General features: G+C 48.2%; 2 protein-coding genes across 2 annotated transcripts in view; one reads left to right on the plus strand and one right to left on the minus strand.

The window, feature by feature from the left end:
* Nucleotides 1-481: 481 nt before the first annotated feature.
* RASL11B (RAS like family 11 member B) lies at nt 482-4964 on the plus strand. Its single transcript, XM_058547051.1, has 4 exons — nt 482-747; nt 1396-1452; nt 2603-2679; nt 3477-4964. The coding sequence occupies exons 1-4, from the start codon at nt 606-608 to the stop codon at nt 3945-3947; spliced, it is 747 nt and encodes a 248-aa protein (XP_058403034.1). The 5' UTR covers nt 482-605; the 3' UTR covers nt 3948-4964.
* Nucleotides 4965-11948: 6984 nt separating this feature from the next.
* The window catches only part of SCFD2 (sec1 family domain containing 2), a 378548-nt gene continuing 374278 nt past the window's right edge, over nt 11949-16218 (minus strand). Inside the window, exon 9 of the mRNA XM_058547056.1 lies at nt 11949-12381. Within this exon, the coding sequence (XP_058403039.1) occupies nt 12289-12381 (93 nt within the window). The 3' untranslated portion in view covers nt 11949-12288. The remainder of the gene's footprint in view (nt 12382-16218) is intronic.

Here is a 16218-nt window from a genome sequence, read left to right on the forward strand (position 1 = left end):
CCCGGGCGGGGGCAGATGCCCGGGAACTGCTTTTGGGGGGCCGGGGCCGCGCCCGCCCGGGCACACAGGCGACAGGCCTCCCCCACGCCCGCCCCCAGGCCGAGCCCCGCTTCTTGGAACCTGAGGCGCCAACTCCGCAGCCACATCATCTGCCTCGTGCTCACGCAGCGGGACCCCGGCCGGCGCCCGGCGCTGCCCTCCCCGGCGCCGGCCATTGGCTGCGCCGCCAGCTTGGGCCCACACGTCGCCCCCCTCGAGCCCGCGGCCCCATTTTCCACGCGCCTCACGGGGCCCCGCACTGGCTCCGGTGCCCCCAGGGGCGAGGCGCGCGCGGAGCGGCGCCGGGGGCGGGGCCTCGCGCAGGGCGCCCCGGGATTGGCCGCGGGGGGCAGGGGGCGGGGCGGGCCCGGGAGAAAACAGCGCGCGCGCAGCCGGGTGCAGTCCCAGCCGGGAGTCTGAGCCCGCCGGAGCCTGCGCCGCACTGGCTCTGTGCCTTGTTACTGCGGAGCCCCCGGCCCGGTCCTCCCGCCCGCTCCTGCGCAGCGCGAGCCTCTTCCCGCCCCACAGGTCCGGTCCCGCGCGGTGCAGCCCCGGCTGGAGCGGCGATGCGCCTCATTCAGAACATGTGTACCATCGCCGAGTATCCCGCCCCGGGCAGCGCCGCCGCCGCCGATTGCTGCCTGGGGGCGGCGGGCCGCCGGCTGGTCAAGATCGCCGTGGTGGGGGCGAGCGGCGTGGGCAAGACCGGTGAGTCCTCGCGCGCCGGCGAGAACCCGCTCGTCTCCGGGCTGGACATGCGGACATGGTCCCTGCTGGGAGTTGCGGATAAACGAGGCGGAGGAGAGAGGAGCTGCAGCTGGACCGCTCACCCTCTCCTGTTGATCCGCTGCCCCTCGGGAGGGACCTTAGCCATCGTCCCTTCCTACCCCCTCCCTCAACAGATGAGGGAAACTGGGATCCTGAATGACCAGGCGACCCTCCCGGTACCGCCGGCACAGCTGGGATTAGAATTTTGGGGTTTTTGAGCCTCTGGCGGTGCCTGGCACAGAAAGGGGAGTTAGTGAACGTAACCGCTCCTGGAGGTCTTTAAGGTTAGGAAAGACATCTGTCTGCGGGAAGGCTTAGGTGTGGCTCAGCCGGCCTGAGAGAAGGGGGATGGGCCAAAGGACCTTTCCAGTTGGACACAGCCATAATTCACAGTGCCTTTCATGCCTTCTAGCCCCCTCTCCGTTGTGTCTGGAAGAAGGGTCAGGGAGCTGCGGTGTAGGAATTTCATTTGGTGGCCGGCTGGCTTTCTCTGGGAGAGTTGTTGTCCAGGCTAGGGGTGGGGTGGAGACGGATGAAACTTTCTGTGCCAGGGTTCACCCTCCATCCTTTCTCTTTTCTGACCTGCAGCTCTGGTGGTCCGGTTCCTCACGAAACGATTCATTGGTGACTACGAACGAAATGCAGGTGAGGAAATGCATTTGAGGAAAATGCTGTCAGCTTGCACAAGGACTGCTGTTCCCATTTTTCAGTGTCTCCCAGGCTTCAGAGTGACAGTCTGAGCATCAGGATCCTGCCACTTCCAACTTTGCTTGCCCCCTCCGAGCTCTCTCCTTCCCATAACTGCCATCTGGCCTCATTCCATTCCAAGCCCATTCATCATTTTATCAAGTGCCTGAAAGTATTCCCCTTGGTATGTTTTAACTATAGGGACCCCAGTTGGAAGCACCCTTTGTACTCAAGAGCCTCTCCCTTGAAAACACTCCTGCAAAAGTCATAAAAAAAAAAAAGATGGCCAGCTCCTCCCCCCACCCATCTCCCTCTCTGCTGGCTGCCTTTCAGAGGTGACCTTTTAAAGCAAAGGCCAAAGGAGAGCAGTTGTAAACCTAAAGTTCTCTTTTCTTAACAAACAAAAATAATGAGATGGTAGAATTTTAGGAGAGTTCCTGAATAAAGGAGAGGATGCTATTTCAATCCCTATGATTAGTAATATAGCCACTGAGAAGGCTTAAGGGCTTTATGCCTATGTTCTGTTAGCAAATTGCTTAATTCCTTAGACCATATGAAGTACCTACAGGGGATTATTTGAAATGCACTATATAAACTATCCCAAGATAAGGCATGGCAGCCTCCTGCTTTGATACAGAGTTGGCTATCATTATGTCACATTTTTATTTCAATTAATAATGTTGGCCATGCATTTACTAACAATATTTGCCTATCAACAAGCCATTATATCTAATAGCTAAAATATAAATTTATGTCAAAGGGCAATAAAGTGCTAAAATAAACAGAAATCCCACACAGGCAGAGCAAGAAAATTTGCTTCAAGGAAATACTCTATGGAAGTTTAAAATTAGACTAATCAGTTGCTGAAGACTTTCAAACTTTGCCTTGGTTTTAATAAAATCCACTAATATGGGGTTAAAATTACAGTTGTTTAAACGAAAATGTGAAATCAGCCCATTAACTAGGATAAACTATAGCTTATTTTCGTGCATTGGTTCAGGTTATATTTTCTAAGTTAAAAAAAAAAAATCCCACAATGTTTTAAAAGTTGTACAAGAAGGATGAACATAATCTTTTTTTTTTTTTTTTTTTTTTTTTGCCTTGATAGGTAATCTTTATACCAGACAAGTCCAAATAGAAGGCGAAACCCTGGCCATTCAGGTTCAAGACACTCCAGGTATCCAGGTGAGAAGCTCTGAGATGTGTGACTAGGTCAGTGGGGATCGGCTTGGCTGTGGAATTGTTCACCTGTTCTCAAAGTACCTCATGCTGAAGGAGGAGAGAGATTTGGGGAGTCACATCTAGGCTTTTACATGTTGTTTGACCCTTCAATTGTATCTGGCTGCTGGTCAGTCTCAGCCTGGCTTAATTTGGGAGATTTGGCTAAGAGGCAGAAATCATCTGTTAGGCAGATTCCACCCAGCAGCAAAGACCAAACCAAACACACTTGGAATTGGCAAAGTTCCCTTGCTATGGTTAAAAAGGTCAGTTTTTACATTTGTGCTTTTGGCATTAAAAATCAAACATCTAGGGCTAGCCTCCAAATACTGGGAGTCACTTTTATATTTCGGAAAGTTCCTCTGCAGACAAAAGAGCCGTGCTAGTGTGTGCGTGTGGGTTTTTTTCCCTCTTAAACTGGGCAGTTATCCAGGTTTAAATGCTTCCAGCTCCTATCTTTACTTCCCCAGACTTACTGTCTAGCCAGTTAATTTCCCATTTTGTGCAACTACAAAGTCTCTCTGCATGGAGTTCTCTGCAGGTCAATTTTCCACTTGAGTGTGGTGAGCTGCACTGTTATTTATTCCAACTCCGTGCAGCTGGATCAACATAGTGTCAAGAAAGCTGAAGTGTGTGGGGATGTAACTTGTTTATGGCCTGCAACCTGGCGTTACTGTGAAGGGCTCTTTTAAATTCTCTATCCAGCCACGCCAGGGCTCTTTTTGGTACTCACGCTTCACCTTGCCGTCACCCCTGTCTCTCAGGTTCATGAGAACGGCCTGAGCTGCAATGAGCAGCTGAATAGGTGCATTCGCTGGGCTGACGCCGTGGTGATCGTTTTCTCCATCACTGACCACAAGAGCTATGAACTCATCGGCCAGCTCCACCAGCACGTCCAGCAGCTACATCTGGGCACCCGGCTGCCTGTGGTGGTCGTGGCCAATAAAGCCGACCTATTGCACATCAAGCAGGTGGACCCTCAGCTCGGACTGCAGCTTGCCAGCATGCTGGGCTGCTCGTTCTACGAAGTGTCCGTCAGTGAAAATTACAACGATGTCTACAGCGCTTTCCACGTCCTGTGCAAAGAAGTGAGTCACAAACAGCAGCCCAGCAGCACGCCAGAGAAGCGGAGAACCTCCCTCATCCCCAGGCCCAAGTCGCCCAACATGCAGGACCTGAAGAGGAGGTTCAAGCAAGCCCTCTCTGCCAAAGTGAGGACTGTCACCTCTGTCTGAAGCAGGGCATTCAAGGGAGGTTGGTTTTCCCGGAAAGAGGGCCTGAGGTTCTTCCAGTGCAGGAATGTTGAATGCTGGCAGTGATTCATGGTTCCAGAAAGGGCTGGAGCAGAGGGGCCAGGAGGGCCTATGGGACTGCCGCAGAAATGGAAGCGTTGTTCTGAGCAGGGGGACAGAATTGATGAGGCTTGAGCCCGCCGAGCCACGCTCTGAATATGTGAAATGTACTCTTTTCCTCTGGAGTGGGGAGGGGGGCATAATTGCTTTGGATTTTGTTCTTAAGTACCTTGTAAATGACGGTCACTTGTAGTTTTGCCAAATATATTGATGTGATTTACAGTGGGAATGAAAGAACAGATTCAGCTCTCACAGGCTTTCCTTTTTCTTTTCCTACTTCTTTTTTTATCCTCCCAAGAGGAAGAATTGCTTTTCGCTTACAAGTATGATTTGCATCTCTGGAACGCTATTCCTTATAGAATGCCTTCCTAACCTGAAGGATACCCAGATTTTTTTTTTAAAGAACAAGGAGGAAAATACTGTCCCTGCCCCCACCCCCAAAAAGGTGGAGTTTAAGGGCCAAATGTTGTGTATATGGAGATCTGGATACGCGGCCTCAGGAAGGTGCCGCTTCCGCCTGACCCAGGACGAGTCTGCGGAGTCGGGCACGTGTTGGGTGGTTGAGAACTCAACTCTTCAGCCCCAGACTTTGAGTACTTGTGAGACTGTATATATGTTTTTTAATCTGTTGCATCAGGTACAGAAAAAAAAAAATGCGTCCAATGATTTTGGTGTGATTTGTGTAAATGGCTCATGGCAATGACGCCGGGTTGCTTCCTAGGCCCGGCCGAGTGGTGGCTGTGGGTGGCTATAACACGAGAACACGCTCTTGCAGCCAGGTGAACAGATGCAGGGGCCGCGGCCAAATCCCCTACACGGATGCACTTTAAAAGCCACTCATGCTTTGGCTTAAACTGTAATTAATTTATTTTATGTACAATAAATCTCATTTTAAAAGAGCAGATGTCTGACTTGGTCGTTATTGAAATGTTCGCCTTCTGTCCCTTGGACAGAGTATTACTCAGTTTTTGTATTTATCGGGCATGTTGAGTCAGGCATTGTGCCTCCCAAGGGGTCTCTCTTAAGTTTCACGGCAAACCAGTGAGGAGCATTCTGTTATTATCCCCATTTCACAGATGAGAAAAACAGGCTTACAAAGAAGTTAAATATCACATTAAAGGCCACAGCCTGTGAGTGTTATAAATTGTAATTTGCTGCTTTATATGCAAAGTAGCATATCTCCTGTTCATTTCCTTCATGATCCTCCAGGTAAACCTAAGACAAATGTCTGGCCCTATGTTTTATGCTGTTAAGACATCTCTTGGCTAAGCCTTACAGATAATGCTTCTGCACAAGATTACTGCTGCTCCATACATGGTGTATTTGGCAAAGCTGTTCTTTGGGGGTGCTGCTTTCAAAACGTGCACTTGATCCTCATTGTAGAAGCTCATAGCTGTTGATCTGGAGCTGTTCAGGAGTCCCTCCCATGTAGCTCCTGCCACAAGTATATGTGCTAAAACCGGCAGGCACCCCACCCCTCCCCCCCCATCCTCTTCCATCTGGGCCTGGGAGATCTTCATGCAAGCTGAGTGAGTCACCAGCTTTATGGGCAAATAATCACACCTTATATTTGTTTGAGTAGTGCTTTCACACACCTGATCTCCTTCAATCCTCAGGCTAACCCTGTGAGGAGGGTGGGAGAGGTAATACTACCATTTTACAGATGAGAAAAACAGGTTCTGAGTTTTGAGCGATGTCCTCAAGTTCACACAAAGGATCTGAATCAAAGTCTTTTGATTATGTTCAATGTTCTTATTTCTTTATAATATTTCATATAGGAGATACTGCTGCATATGGAGGGCTGTGAGACCGAGAAAAGCAACCAAAATGGATAGCTGTTGAGGGCCTACGATATTATAGTGCCAGACTTGCAAATCTGCTTTCCCACAGGGTCAATACCCTGCCTGCTCTTCACAGGGCTTCTGGTGACGTCCCAAACCTTCCTTCTATGGAGGGCACTTTTCTACACTTCAAGCCTAACCTAACCTCTGAGAAGGGAGTGTGTGCTGGGGTCAGGGAGGGAAATGGTGCTAACATGAGTTTCTAAAAACATCTCAACTCAAAGACAGTGACAAGTATCTCCAACTAGATTCTGCTCACCTTTATTTTTATTCGTTCTGTGTGGTTGTATTAACAAGGTCCAGTGAGTGAGAGGTTAATCTTTATATACTTAACAATGGTCTTCTATTCATGTTCTGGAATTAAAGAAGATGAGTTTTCCTGGGGGCTTTATCTTGCCAAGGTGCTGAGCAGAGCTCCCATTTATTCCTGACACACTGCTGCCTCCCCTCTTCTTCCCACCTGCTCAAAGTCTGCAGGCCTCGCCTGCCCCCTTGCGAGCCGCCCTTCCTGACCTGCTGGCACCTCAGGTTGCCCCTCACTTCCCCACTGTACTGGCTTCAGTTTCTCATACTTCTCCTTAGAAGTTTGGGCTGGAAGGGGTCTCAGAGCTCTAGCCCATCCCAGGGGATAAAGCGATTTGTTCAAGTCCACTCTGGGAAAGCGAGTCCCAGCTGGAAACCACCCAAGTCCCAGTTCTGTCTGCTGTCTCAGGCTGACTTATTTATAGTTCTAGAATACAACATGTTTTCTTCTCTTCTCATGAATTTAGCTTCATGTTTCATGTCTTCGCTCATCTCTTTCGTTATTAGTATCTCTTGACCCCTGTTTGTGTTTAAATTTCTGAACTACAACCATATGGCACTGAGGAACAGCCCTCTTCCACCTAGGCAGGGGACCCCTCCTCTGCCACCTGGGTAAGGGAAGGGAGGGATGCAGGGGAGGGGGCAAGGGAGTGGGGAAAGGAGAGGAATTAGAATTTAGTGAGCATTTAGTGTGCCAGATTATAAATGATCTTTGATCTTTTGAAGAATCCTCTGAGGAAGTAATAATGCCACTTTCATTTTAAAGATGAGAAAACTGAAGCTCAGAGAGATTAAATTACCTGCTTAGGGCCACACAGGTAGTAACAAATGCTGTTTCTGTTGATGGAAAACCTATGTGCTGGGCATTGTATGAGACATTTGAAATAATTTGCTTTCTCCACACCAACCTCACAATCCATCTTTAGTCCCTTCTACAGATACGGAGAAAGGAGGCTCAGAAGAATTAAGCGGCTGGTCCAGCTTCTAAGAGGCAGTTCAGCCCTACACCCAGGTCTTGTCTGATGCCACAGCCTAAACCCCGGGCAGCTGGCCCACCGCTTCCCAGCACTGCCTCCTCCACGCAAAGCACCCCCGTGGAGCACTCCTCTTGTCATTTGGCCCTCCCTGCCCTGGCCCCTGTTCCCTGTCCTGCTTTCCTCAATCTCCCTGTTGCTATGGTGGGCTTGTGGCTCCTCCTTGGCCCCAGGCCCTCCTGGCTGCCAGGGCCACATCTGCTGTTGCCATCAGCTGGCTGCTCACTGGCCTCTAGTCCCAGCTCAGTAATAAAGATGTCCAGGCAGGGGCGGGGGCCCAGCACAGCCCCAGCCCGTCTGCCCCAGAACCGGATCCTTGTCTGTCGTGATGTCTGGCTTTCGAGTTTCCTCCCTGCCACAAATCAAAACCATCCAGCACACTCTGCAGCCTGCCCGCGCTGTGCTGTGTGCCGACATGGCTAACCCGTCCCGGCCCCCGGGCTCCTTGCCCGGCTGGCGATCAGACAGCGCCCATCAGCGCATCGCCGGCCCAGCCAGCCTGAGCCCCAGGTTTAGGGGCTATGGGAGTATTCATAGTGAGCCCCTTGTTCTGGTGAAAAATCGGATTTTGACATTCATCCTACACCCTGAGAAAGAAAACAAATGTGTTTTCTGGATAAATAAACAAGCTTGTGGGCAAACTCCTCACAAAGGAGCAGTTGGGTATCTCCTGGTTCTGCCTCTGCTCCGGTGGGGAAATGGGGGCTGCCGAAAAGTCAGGACGGGGCCTTCCGTAATGGCCCAGAAGGAATTATAGGGCTTTATTATATTAAGCAACCCAGGAAAACTGCTGTTTTCTTCACTCCTTTAGAATCTAAAAAAAGAAGCTTCCAGAAAGTTCTTGCTGTCCTCATTACTCTCCTAATTTGGTGAGAAGAGAACAAGATTAGAGTTGTTACTGATCGTGGCAAGATTCCAGCCACCACCTCCCATGCTCCCTTCTCAAATACCCTCCATCATCTGGTTTTGTCTTTTTAAATTCCTTTTAAAATAGAGAGGGAGTTTCTTAATGTTTCTTGGGCAGGCACTGCAGACAACATTTGTAATACTGGATTATTTGTTGTTGAGATTCTGTTTCTGGTAACCAGGGTAAAATAAATAATAGTGGTCTTGGGGGGAGCCTGATGGAATTCTTCGTTACTGGGATAACATTGTAATGGGGGTCGTGGTATAAACAGAGCCATTTCCATAGGCCCTGGCCCTCTGGGGACAACCCTTGGCTGATGCAGCTCCCCAGCACTTCCAAACGCTTTGCTGTGCCCGCTACGTTTCCTGGGAAGTGAACTCCAGAAAGAGGGTTTACAAAGGCAGAAGTCGATTGCTACGAAGTATTTACACCTCCATCAATTGTGTTTATGAAGAGTGGCCTGTGAAGTCCTTGGCAGAAGGTTTGCATTTGCATGTGCTTGTTTTGGCTCAGGCCAGCCAATTTAGGTGGTAAACAGTCAGACTCAGGCCCGACAGAGGAGAAACCAGCATCGCCACTCAGCTCAGCCTTTTTTTTTTTTTTTTTGTGAGGAAGATCAGCCCTGAGCTAACATTCGATGCCAATCCTCCCCTCTTTGCTGAGGAAGATTGGCCCTGGGCTAACATCTGTGCCTATCTTCCTCTACTTTATATGGGATGCCGCCACAGCATGGCTTGACAAGCGGTGCATCGGTGCTTGCCTGGGATCCGAACCTGCGAACCCTGGGCCGCCAAAGCAGAGCGCGCGCACTTAACCGCTGTGCCACTGGGCTGGCCCCTCAGCTCAGCCTTTTAAGCCACCTTCAGGTGGCTGACATCTGGTAGGGGGAAAATCCCTTTAGAATTGGTACATTTGGATGAGGTCCAAATGGTAAGTCAGGGTGTCAATCTCAGAATCCACACAACTACTTAGTGATTAATATTACTGATGGAGAAAGTTCTATCAGAGACAAAGGGCCCTGCATGCATAATCATTAGACATTTACTACCAATAAAGGTGATTGTTATATGCTCTTAGTCAGCTTGCCATGTGCCACATTCTAAGTGCTTCACACGTATTAACTCTTAATTCTCACAACTCAATGCAGTAGGTCCTATCGTCCAATTTCATAGTCAACTGAGACTGGGAAAAATGAACAACTGTGTGGATGAGGTGGGATTGGAACCCAAGCCATCAGATAGGGTTCCAGACACTGCTCCTGGCCTCTGTCTTGGAAATATGTGGGACCACAGTGTTATTCCTCTCCCATTCTCTCATCTCCTTGTGGACCCCAGGAAGGCCTCCGTATTTTCTGTTCATTTGAGATTATTCTCCTGTTGAGACTTTATAGTTTTGTGAGGTGACTTCCTTGGTGTCCTCAGCAGTAAAAACCCACCTTCTTTGGTGTCATGTGCTGGCTGCTGTGTTAGGGATGGCTTCCCTCCACAGCAACCCTCTCATGAGGTGGGTACCATTCCTTATTATCTCTATTTACAGATGGTGGCACGGAGGCTTGGAGAGAGCCACGCTGCTGGGAGCGGCAGAGCTGAGATGTAAACCCAAGGAAGTCTTTGGAGCTCTGTTCAGACCGCTGCTCCTTTGCAGGGGGCAGAAGTGTGATCCGTTTCTCCACCATCCCCTCCCAGCCCGGGGCAATGAGCACAAGGAGGTGGCAGTACCCAAGAGGTCTCAGGAGGCTCTGCCAAAGGGCCAACGTGCCATTTCCTGAGCCCCCTCTTTTTCCTTGTCTGGTGAGGGCCCTTGCAGGATTTATACCATGTTTCCATTATGCTCCTGCTTTTAATTCAAGGAACAGAGCTCTGTCCTGTGCCTCCTACCTTCTTATTCAAACCAAACTCTGGTCCCCACAAACTTCTCCCAGCTCACCTTTTCTCCAAAGCCTTCTACCACCTGATTGCCTGCCTAGCTCAGTTCCTCAATCAGGGACCACAGAGATGGAAAAAGACGATTATAAACCAAACTTGTGACATTTCCCCCCACCACCCAGAGACTGCCTTTGGCCATATTTAACATAGTACAGTCATGCATCACTTAACGACGGGGATACGTTCTGAAAAATGCATCCTTAGGCGATTTCGTCATTGTGTGATCATAGAGTGCACTTATACACACCTAGGTGGTATAGCCTACTACACACCTAGGCTCTATGGTACTAATCTTATGGGACTACTGTTGTATATGTGGTCTGCTGATGATCGAAACGTCATTATGCGGCACATGACTGCGTTGAGAGCATTTTCGAGACATAGTAACTGCTTTGTGATAACATTTACAATCAGGAACTTCCTTTATCATTTCCGATTAAAAGCTTTTGAATATTCTTTTTTAAAAGAAAAAATTAACTTGTAAAAAATACATTAAGGCCACAAAAGGAATACACAAATATATGTTTGCTGTGAAAAAAATTCAAACAGAAGTATATCAAGAGGGAGACCCTCCCCCCCCCATTTTCTTTCCATTCTATACTCCTTCCCAGAGGAAACCACTTGTTAGCAGTTTGGTTTTTACACTTCCAGAAGATTTCCTTTGCATGTAGACATATGGTTTAAAACTTAACCTTGAGCGGATACTCACACAGGGCCCGAGCGTCAGAGAAGCCCCATGTGCTCGTTCTGGGAGAGCAGTGGAGTCAGGACACGTCTGGCTTGCTCACACTGTGGCCTGGAACCTAGAAGAGTCCCTGGAACGTGCCACTCAATATTTGGGAATGAATGAATGATTGAATGAATGCAGACTCGAGACACATAACAGGGCACTTTATTTTATTTTAGAAAATAGTGGTCTGCTTTAATTATCATTTCTTTCAGACTATTGTCATTTTCTTCCTTATTCAAATTCAAACTTCTAGAAGAGTGGAATGAAAGAAGCATCTGAGGTCTCCAGTATTTCAGCACCATGAAAGAGCTGGTGTTAGGTGGAAAACATACTTGGACAAAAAAAAAGAATATCGGTGTGTAAAACACCTGCTTTGATTATGCCTCAGAATGACTTCCAAGTTCACGGTGTTTCATAAAATGACAGTGTTTCATGAAATGACTAAAATCAGAGACATGTCAGTGTTTTGGTTTACATTTTATTTTCTCTACCTTTTTAATCCACACTAGAAATTGTTTTTCAGCTTTATCTCTTTATTACAAACATCTTTTAGAGATGCTAGAGATTTCCATCAATCATACACCTACAAACGTGTGGGCTCCAAGCAGTGAATTTTTGCCCGAGTTCTTATATAATGTCACTAGGTGAATCTAGGTTTTCCTGCTATGGCCAGGAGGAAAAGCTAGATTTACAGAAAAGAAAGCTTTATATTTCAATAGAAATGCTAAGTCACAAAAGTCACAGGGGTTGGGGTTCCTATCTAGCCTCCCTGGGACCAGATCACTTTCTTGGGCCTTCCTTTGGAAGGGAAGGAAACCTCTTACAGGCAGAGACAGCCCTCCAATCAACCTCTCTCCCACCACTGTTCCAAGCACGCTGGCGGCCCTGCCGGCTGCAAGCTGGAACAATGCAGCCTTTGTTGTGGCGGCCAACTTACAATGCAGGCAGACGGCCAGCACTGCTCTAGCCGCCATCCCTCCCTGCCTCGCTTTCCAGAAATGTCTCTGATCAAGAGAGAAACAAAGCCTCAGATCCTATTTGCAATGTTCCCTCCTCAGTTATATAATCTTAAGAAAAACCAAACTTTCCTCACACTCACAATTCTAAAGCACGCCTAGCTTCTTGAGCAACTGCAGATCAAGCAGCTTGTAACACACGCCAATGGGCATTTATTTATAATTAATGAACTTGCAGGTGGAATCAGGAAGATCACAGAGAGTTAAGGATAAATGGGAATTATCATGAATTAGGCCAACTGAAAGGCAGTTTGACACCTTTAGGAAAAATGAAAGAAAATTTTTTTTCTAAGAACCGCAGCAATCCAAGCAAAGTACTTTGCTGTGTGGTTATCAAGACCCTTCTGGCAGAATTCAGTCACACCCACAACTGGGAACAGGGACGCTGGCTTTCGAGGCATATCTTGCATGGTGACAGACAAGAGTATCGGTATTTCCAGCTCAGGTAGGTCTCACCTTAGCAGATGCTCAGAAGCCCAGGTCCGGATGCAGCCGGTCAGTTGCAAATAACAGCTCAGGAATGTTAAGTGGCTTCAGGAGTCGTGTGGACAGCACAATGACCTAACAACAGGAGTGGGCAAACACACCACAGACAATTAGGGAAGCCAATTTCAGGTTATTAGATGATGAGAAATAAAATGCAACAGTTTCTTTGGGGGGAGGCATGGAGTGGGGCACTGTGGAGAAGAAGGCAGAAGGCAGCAGCTTGAATGCCATGGATACTAGTGCCCTAGGTGGGAGGAGGGGCTCACAGTCTGGGATGGCCTGGGGGACAGCAGGGGTGTGTCTCCTGAACCTTTAACCAATGGGCACTGAGCATGGCCCGAACCCAGCCACCACCTCGCTGCTGAATTGAATTTGATCAGACCGTCGCTTTGCCGTCCAGTAATCTGACCTCAATGTAGAGGTTTCTCCCTCCTCTAGGGAGCCTTTGCCTTCAGGGAGCATGAGAAGGCACACCCAAGAGGTGGATGTTGTTGTGGGTGGTAATGATGATGATTGTGTTAATTTCCTAGATCCCAAAACTGGGTGGCTTAAATAACAGAAATTTATTGTCTCATACTTCTGGAGGCCAGAAGTCTAAGATCAGGTGTTGGCAGGGGTGTTTCCTTCTAAGGGCTGTGAGGGAGGATCTGTCCCATGCTTCCCTCTTAGCTTCACGTTGTCTTTCCTCTATGTGTGTCTGTCTCTGCGTCCAAATTTCTCCTTTTTATAAGGACACAGTCATGTTGGATTAGAGCTCACTCTAATGACTTCATCTTAATTTGATGATCTGAAAGACCCAAAGGTCACATTCACAGGTACTAGAGGTTTGAACTTCAACATCTTTTGGGAGGGGGACACAGTTCAACCCATAACAAAGATGATAATAATGATGACATCAGCTAATATTTATTAGTTCTTACAATGTGTCAGGCACTGAGGATGATCTCATTTAATCTTCACAACAACCCTATGAAATAGGTATGTATATTATTCCTATTTTGCAGATAAGGAAAATAAAGTACAGAAAGGTTAAGTAACTTGTCCAAGGACACACAGGAAGTAGTTAAGTCAGGAATCCAACACAGGCAGGCTGGCTTCAGTGTCCAAGTACCTGTCCGGTCACTTCTCTATCGTCAAGGGCTCTGGGCAAGGTGCTTTACTCCCCTAGTCCAGATGGACCTTTGGGCCTCTCTGGCCTGTCCTTATGGTGACCCTTCCCACTTCCCGCAGTCTAGACCTTTCCTCTGGGGCAGATTTCTCTTGGCAGCACTGGGAGAGCTTGTTCCCTGGAGCCGGGCTGGGGCAGGGAGGTGCCTTGTTAAGGCTGGTGAGGTTTGGCACAGGTGGGTATTGTCCACCCACTAGATGAGGAGGTGCCTATGGAAAATGGAAGAGGAGGTACTGGAGTCAGAACCCCACAGCCCAACACCTGAGTGAAGGGGTAGCAAGGCCGGTAGCAGGACGGAGCTCCCCCTGTCCACACCACCTGGCTGTCCTCTTGGGAGTGTGCACGTTGGCACCGCACATGTCACCATCTCCCCCACCGCCCTCCAAAGTTTTTCCAGGTGTAACCAAACCAATGAACTAACCAACTCCTATTTCCTAGCTTACTGGTCAAAAACAGAGTCTACACTCTAATGTGGAGGAAAACCAGATGGGGCTGAAGTCAAGGAAAGGGAGGAGAGAAGGAAGCGTTTTATAATTTTCTTGTGGTTTTTGTTAAAGAAATGAGGGTTATTAAAAAGTTTTCTGTTTAAAACAAAAATTAGTCTTTGAAAGCACTATTTTACTTTGTCTTGAAAGAGAATTATCTTAAAAAACATATGGCTAATGTCAGCCAAATCATATTTTTGGCAGAAAAAAATACACTGAAGTCTGTGCTCACATTTCTCCTTGAAAGCCATGTGATGAGAGTTTGGGGGCAGTGAGTAAATACGAGCATCCCCTGATCATCCACACACATGGTGTAGACACCACTTGAATATATGGCTCTGGAGAGGGTCTCTGCTCACTCCTCAGGGCCTTGCACACCAAGCCTAACAGGTTAAGAATGGGGGCTCCCAGGCCAGCTCACTCATCAGACCACCATAGAGCCTAGCTCCACCTCTGATTGGCTACGTGCCCTGAGGAAAGTCACTTCACTCGGAGCCTCGCTCTATCTGTCCCAGAAGGAAAACAACAGCCCAGAGCTGGGAGCGTTGTGGCAAGGATGACATAAGGTCAAGGGCGTAGAGCACAGGAGGTACTCAGCAATTGTGAACTGCTATTTTATTGTGGTTTTGTGATCGGGTCATAAGCCTCCCTTTGAATCTTATGAAAGCTAAGAACTCCCTGGAAAAATATACATATGTTCACATAAACAAGATTTTGAATATAGTTTTAGGTGAGGTTCATGGACAATGAGGATTCATAGAACACAAGTTAAGAAACTTGTGTTAAGAAATGTAAAAAATGCACACATAAAGACAAAAATTCTTTGCACATTCTCTGGTGGTAGACTCACATGAGGTAGTAGAGGCCAGTGTAGCTAATGTGCCAAAGGCTGCTCTCCTGTCCTCATGACTTGCCAGTCCCCTTCACCCCTGCCAGCCCCTGTGGTCCTTAGTTCCAATGCCAAGATGGCAGATTCCTCTCTGGCTGAGGTGAGGGCAAGTGTAAGGGCTAGATTGAGTCTCCCAGGATGCTTGTCTCAGTGGCAGGATTGCGGAACTTGGAGAGAAAGGCTATAGACTCAGTTGATGTCGACAGTAACCAAGCCTAAAGAATCCATCACTCCCAGGTTGTATGTTGGGCTTCCAGCCAAGGCTGACAGACACTGTGGGTTCGGTCACCTCCACTGAGCTGGAACCCAAGACCAGGCCTCTCACAGCTAGCCAAGCAAGTATGCAGACAGCACGAGGGCTGAACCAGAGGGTGTCTGGGGCCTGCTCTGTGGAGGGCTGAAAAGAAACAGATGGAAAACAAAGGCAGTTTGTGAAGTAAACCAGTGCGTCTTTGAGGAGGGGAGAAAGCTGAGACCAAGGATGCTTACCGGATGGTATAGTGATTAAGAGCACAGGCTTAGGAGTATCCAATCTGAGTTGGACCCCAGCTGGGCCACTTGCCCAACAGATGACCCTACAGAAGTTGCTTAATCACCCTGAGCCTCAATTTCTTCATCTGTAAAGTGGGAAGAGTGATATCCACCTCACATGATTATTATGAAGATCAAATGTGAACATACATGAAAATATCTAGCACAAAGACAGGCTCTAGAGGGGCTTAAAATGGTACCTCCTGTTATCGTTTTCATCATCATCACCATACTTACCATTTTCATCCTCCGCTGCATTCCCTCTGTTCCGTCCCTGGGACCAATGCAGTGGAGGTAGAGTTGCCAGGGCCATCTTCCCCAAGGATAAACCTGATTGTTTTACTCATCGGCTTAAAATCCTGACCTTCTCCTCTCTGCTCTTTGATAAGCCCAGCCTCTTAGAAGCATTCCAGGACTTTCGAATCTGATGGCTGCTCAGCACTCCACACTCCACCCCCTTGCCACCCCACCCCCTTCACCATCAGTTCCACATTCCAACCACCCGAAACTATTTGCACTTTCACAACTGGAACTTTAGGGACGCTTCTTTATCTGGAACATGAGTTGCTCCACTCTTTGCCTAAAGATCTCTCAGTCGTCCTTCAACAATTTGCCCAGGCAGCACCACTTCCAGGAAGCCTTCCCAGACCCCCCTCCCTGAAGCCTAAGTGTGTTCCCATGGCTGCTGGTTTCACACTGTATTCCTTCTTTCTTTAACTGAGTCTTTTCGTTGTTTCTTAGCACAGCGCCTGATACACAGCACGTCCTTGATGCACTGAGTTAGTGAATGATTAAATGAATGAATGAAACAATAAGACAATGAAGGAGGCAGTGAGTTT

The sequence above is a fragment of the Diceros bicornis genome, chromosome 8 (genome assembly GCF_020826845.1).
Source record: "Diceros bicornis minor isolate mBicDic1 chromosome 8, mDicBic1.mat.cur, whole genome shotgun sequence".
NCBI classification, from domain to species: Eukaryota; Metazoa; Chordata; class Mammalia; order Perissodactyla; family Rhinocerotidae; genus Diceros; species Diceros bicornis.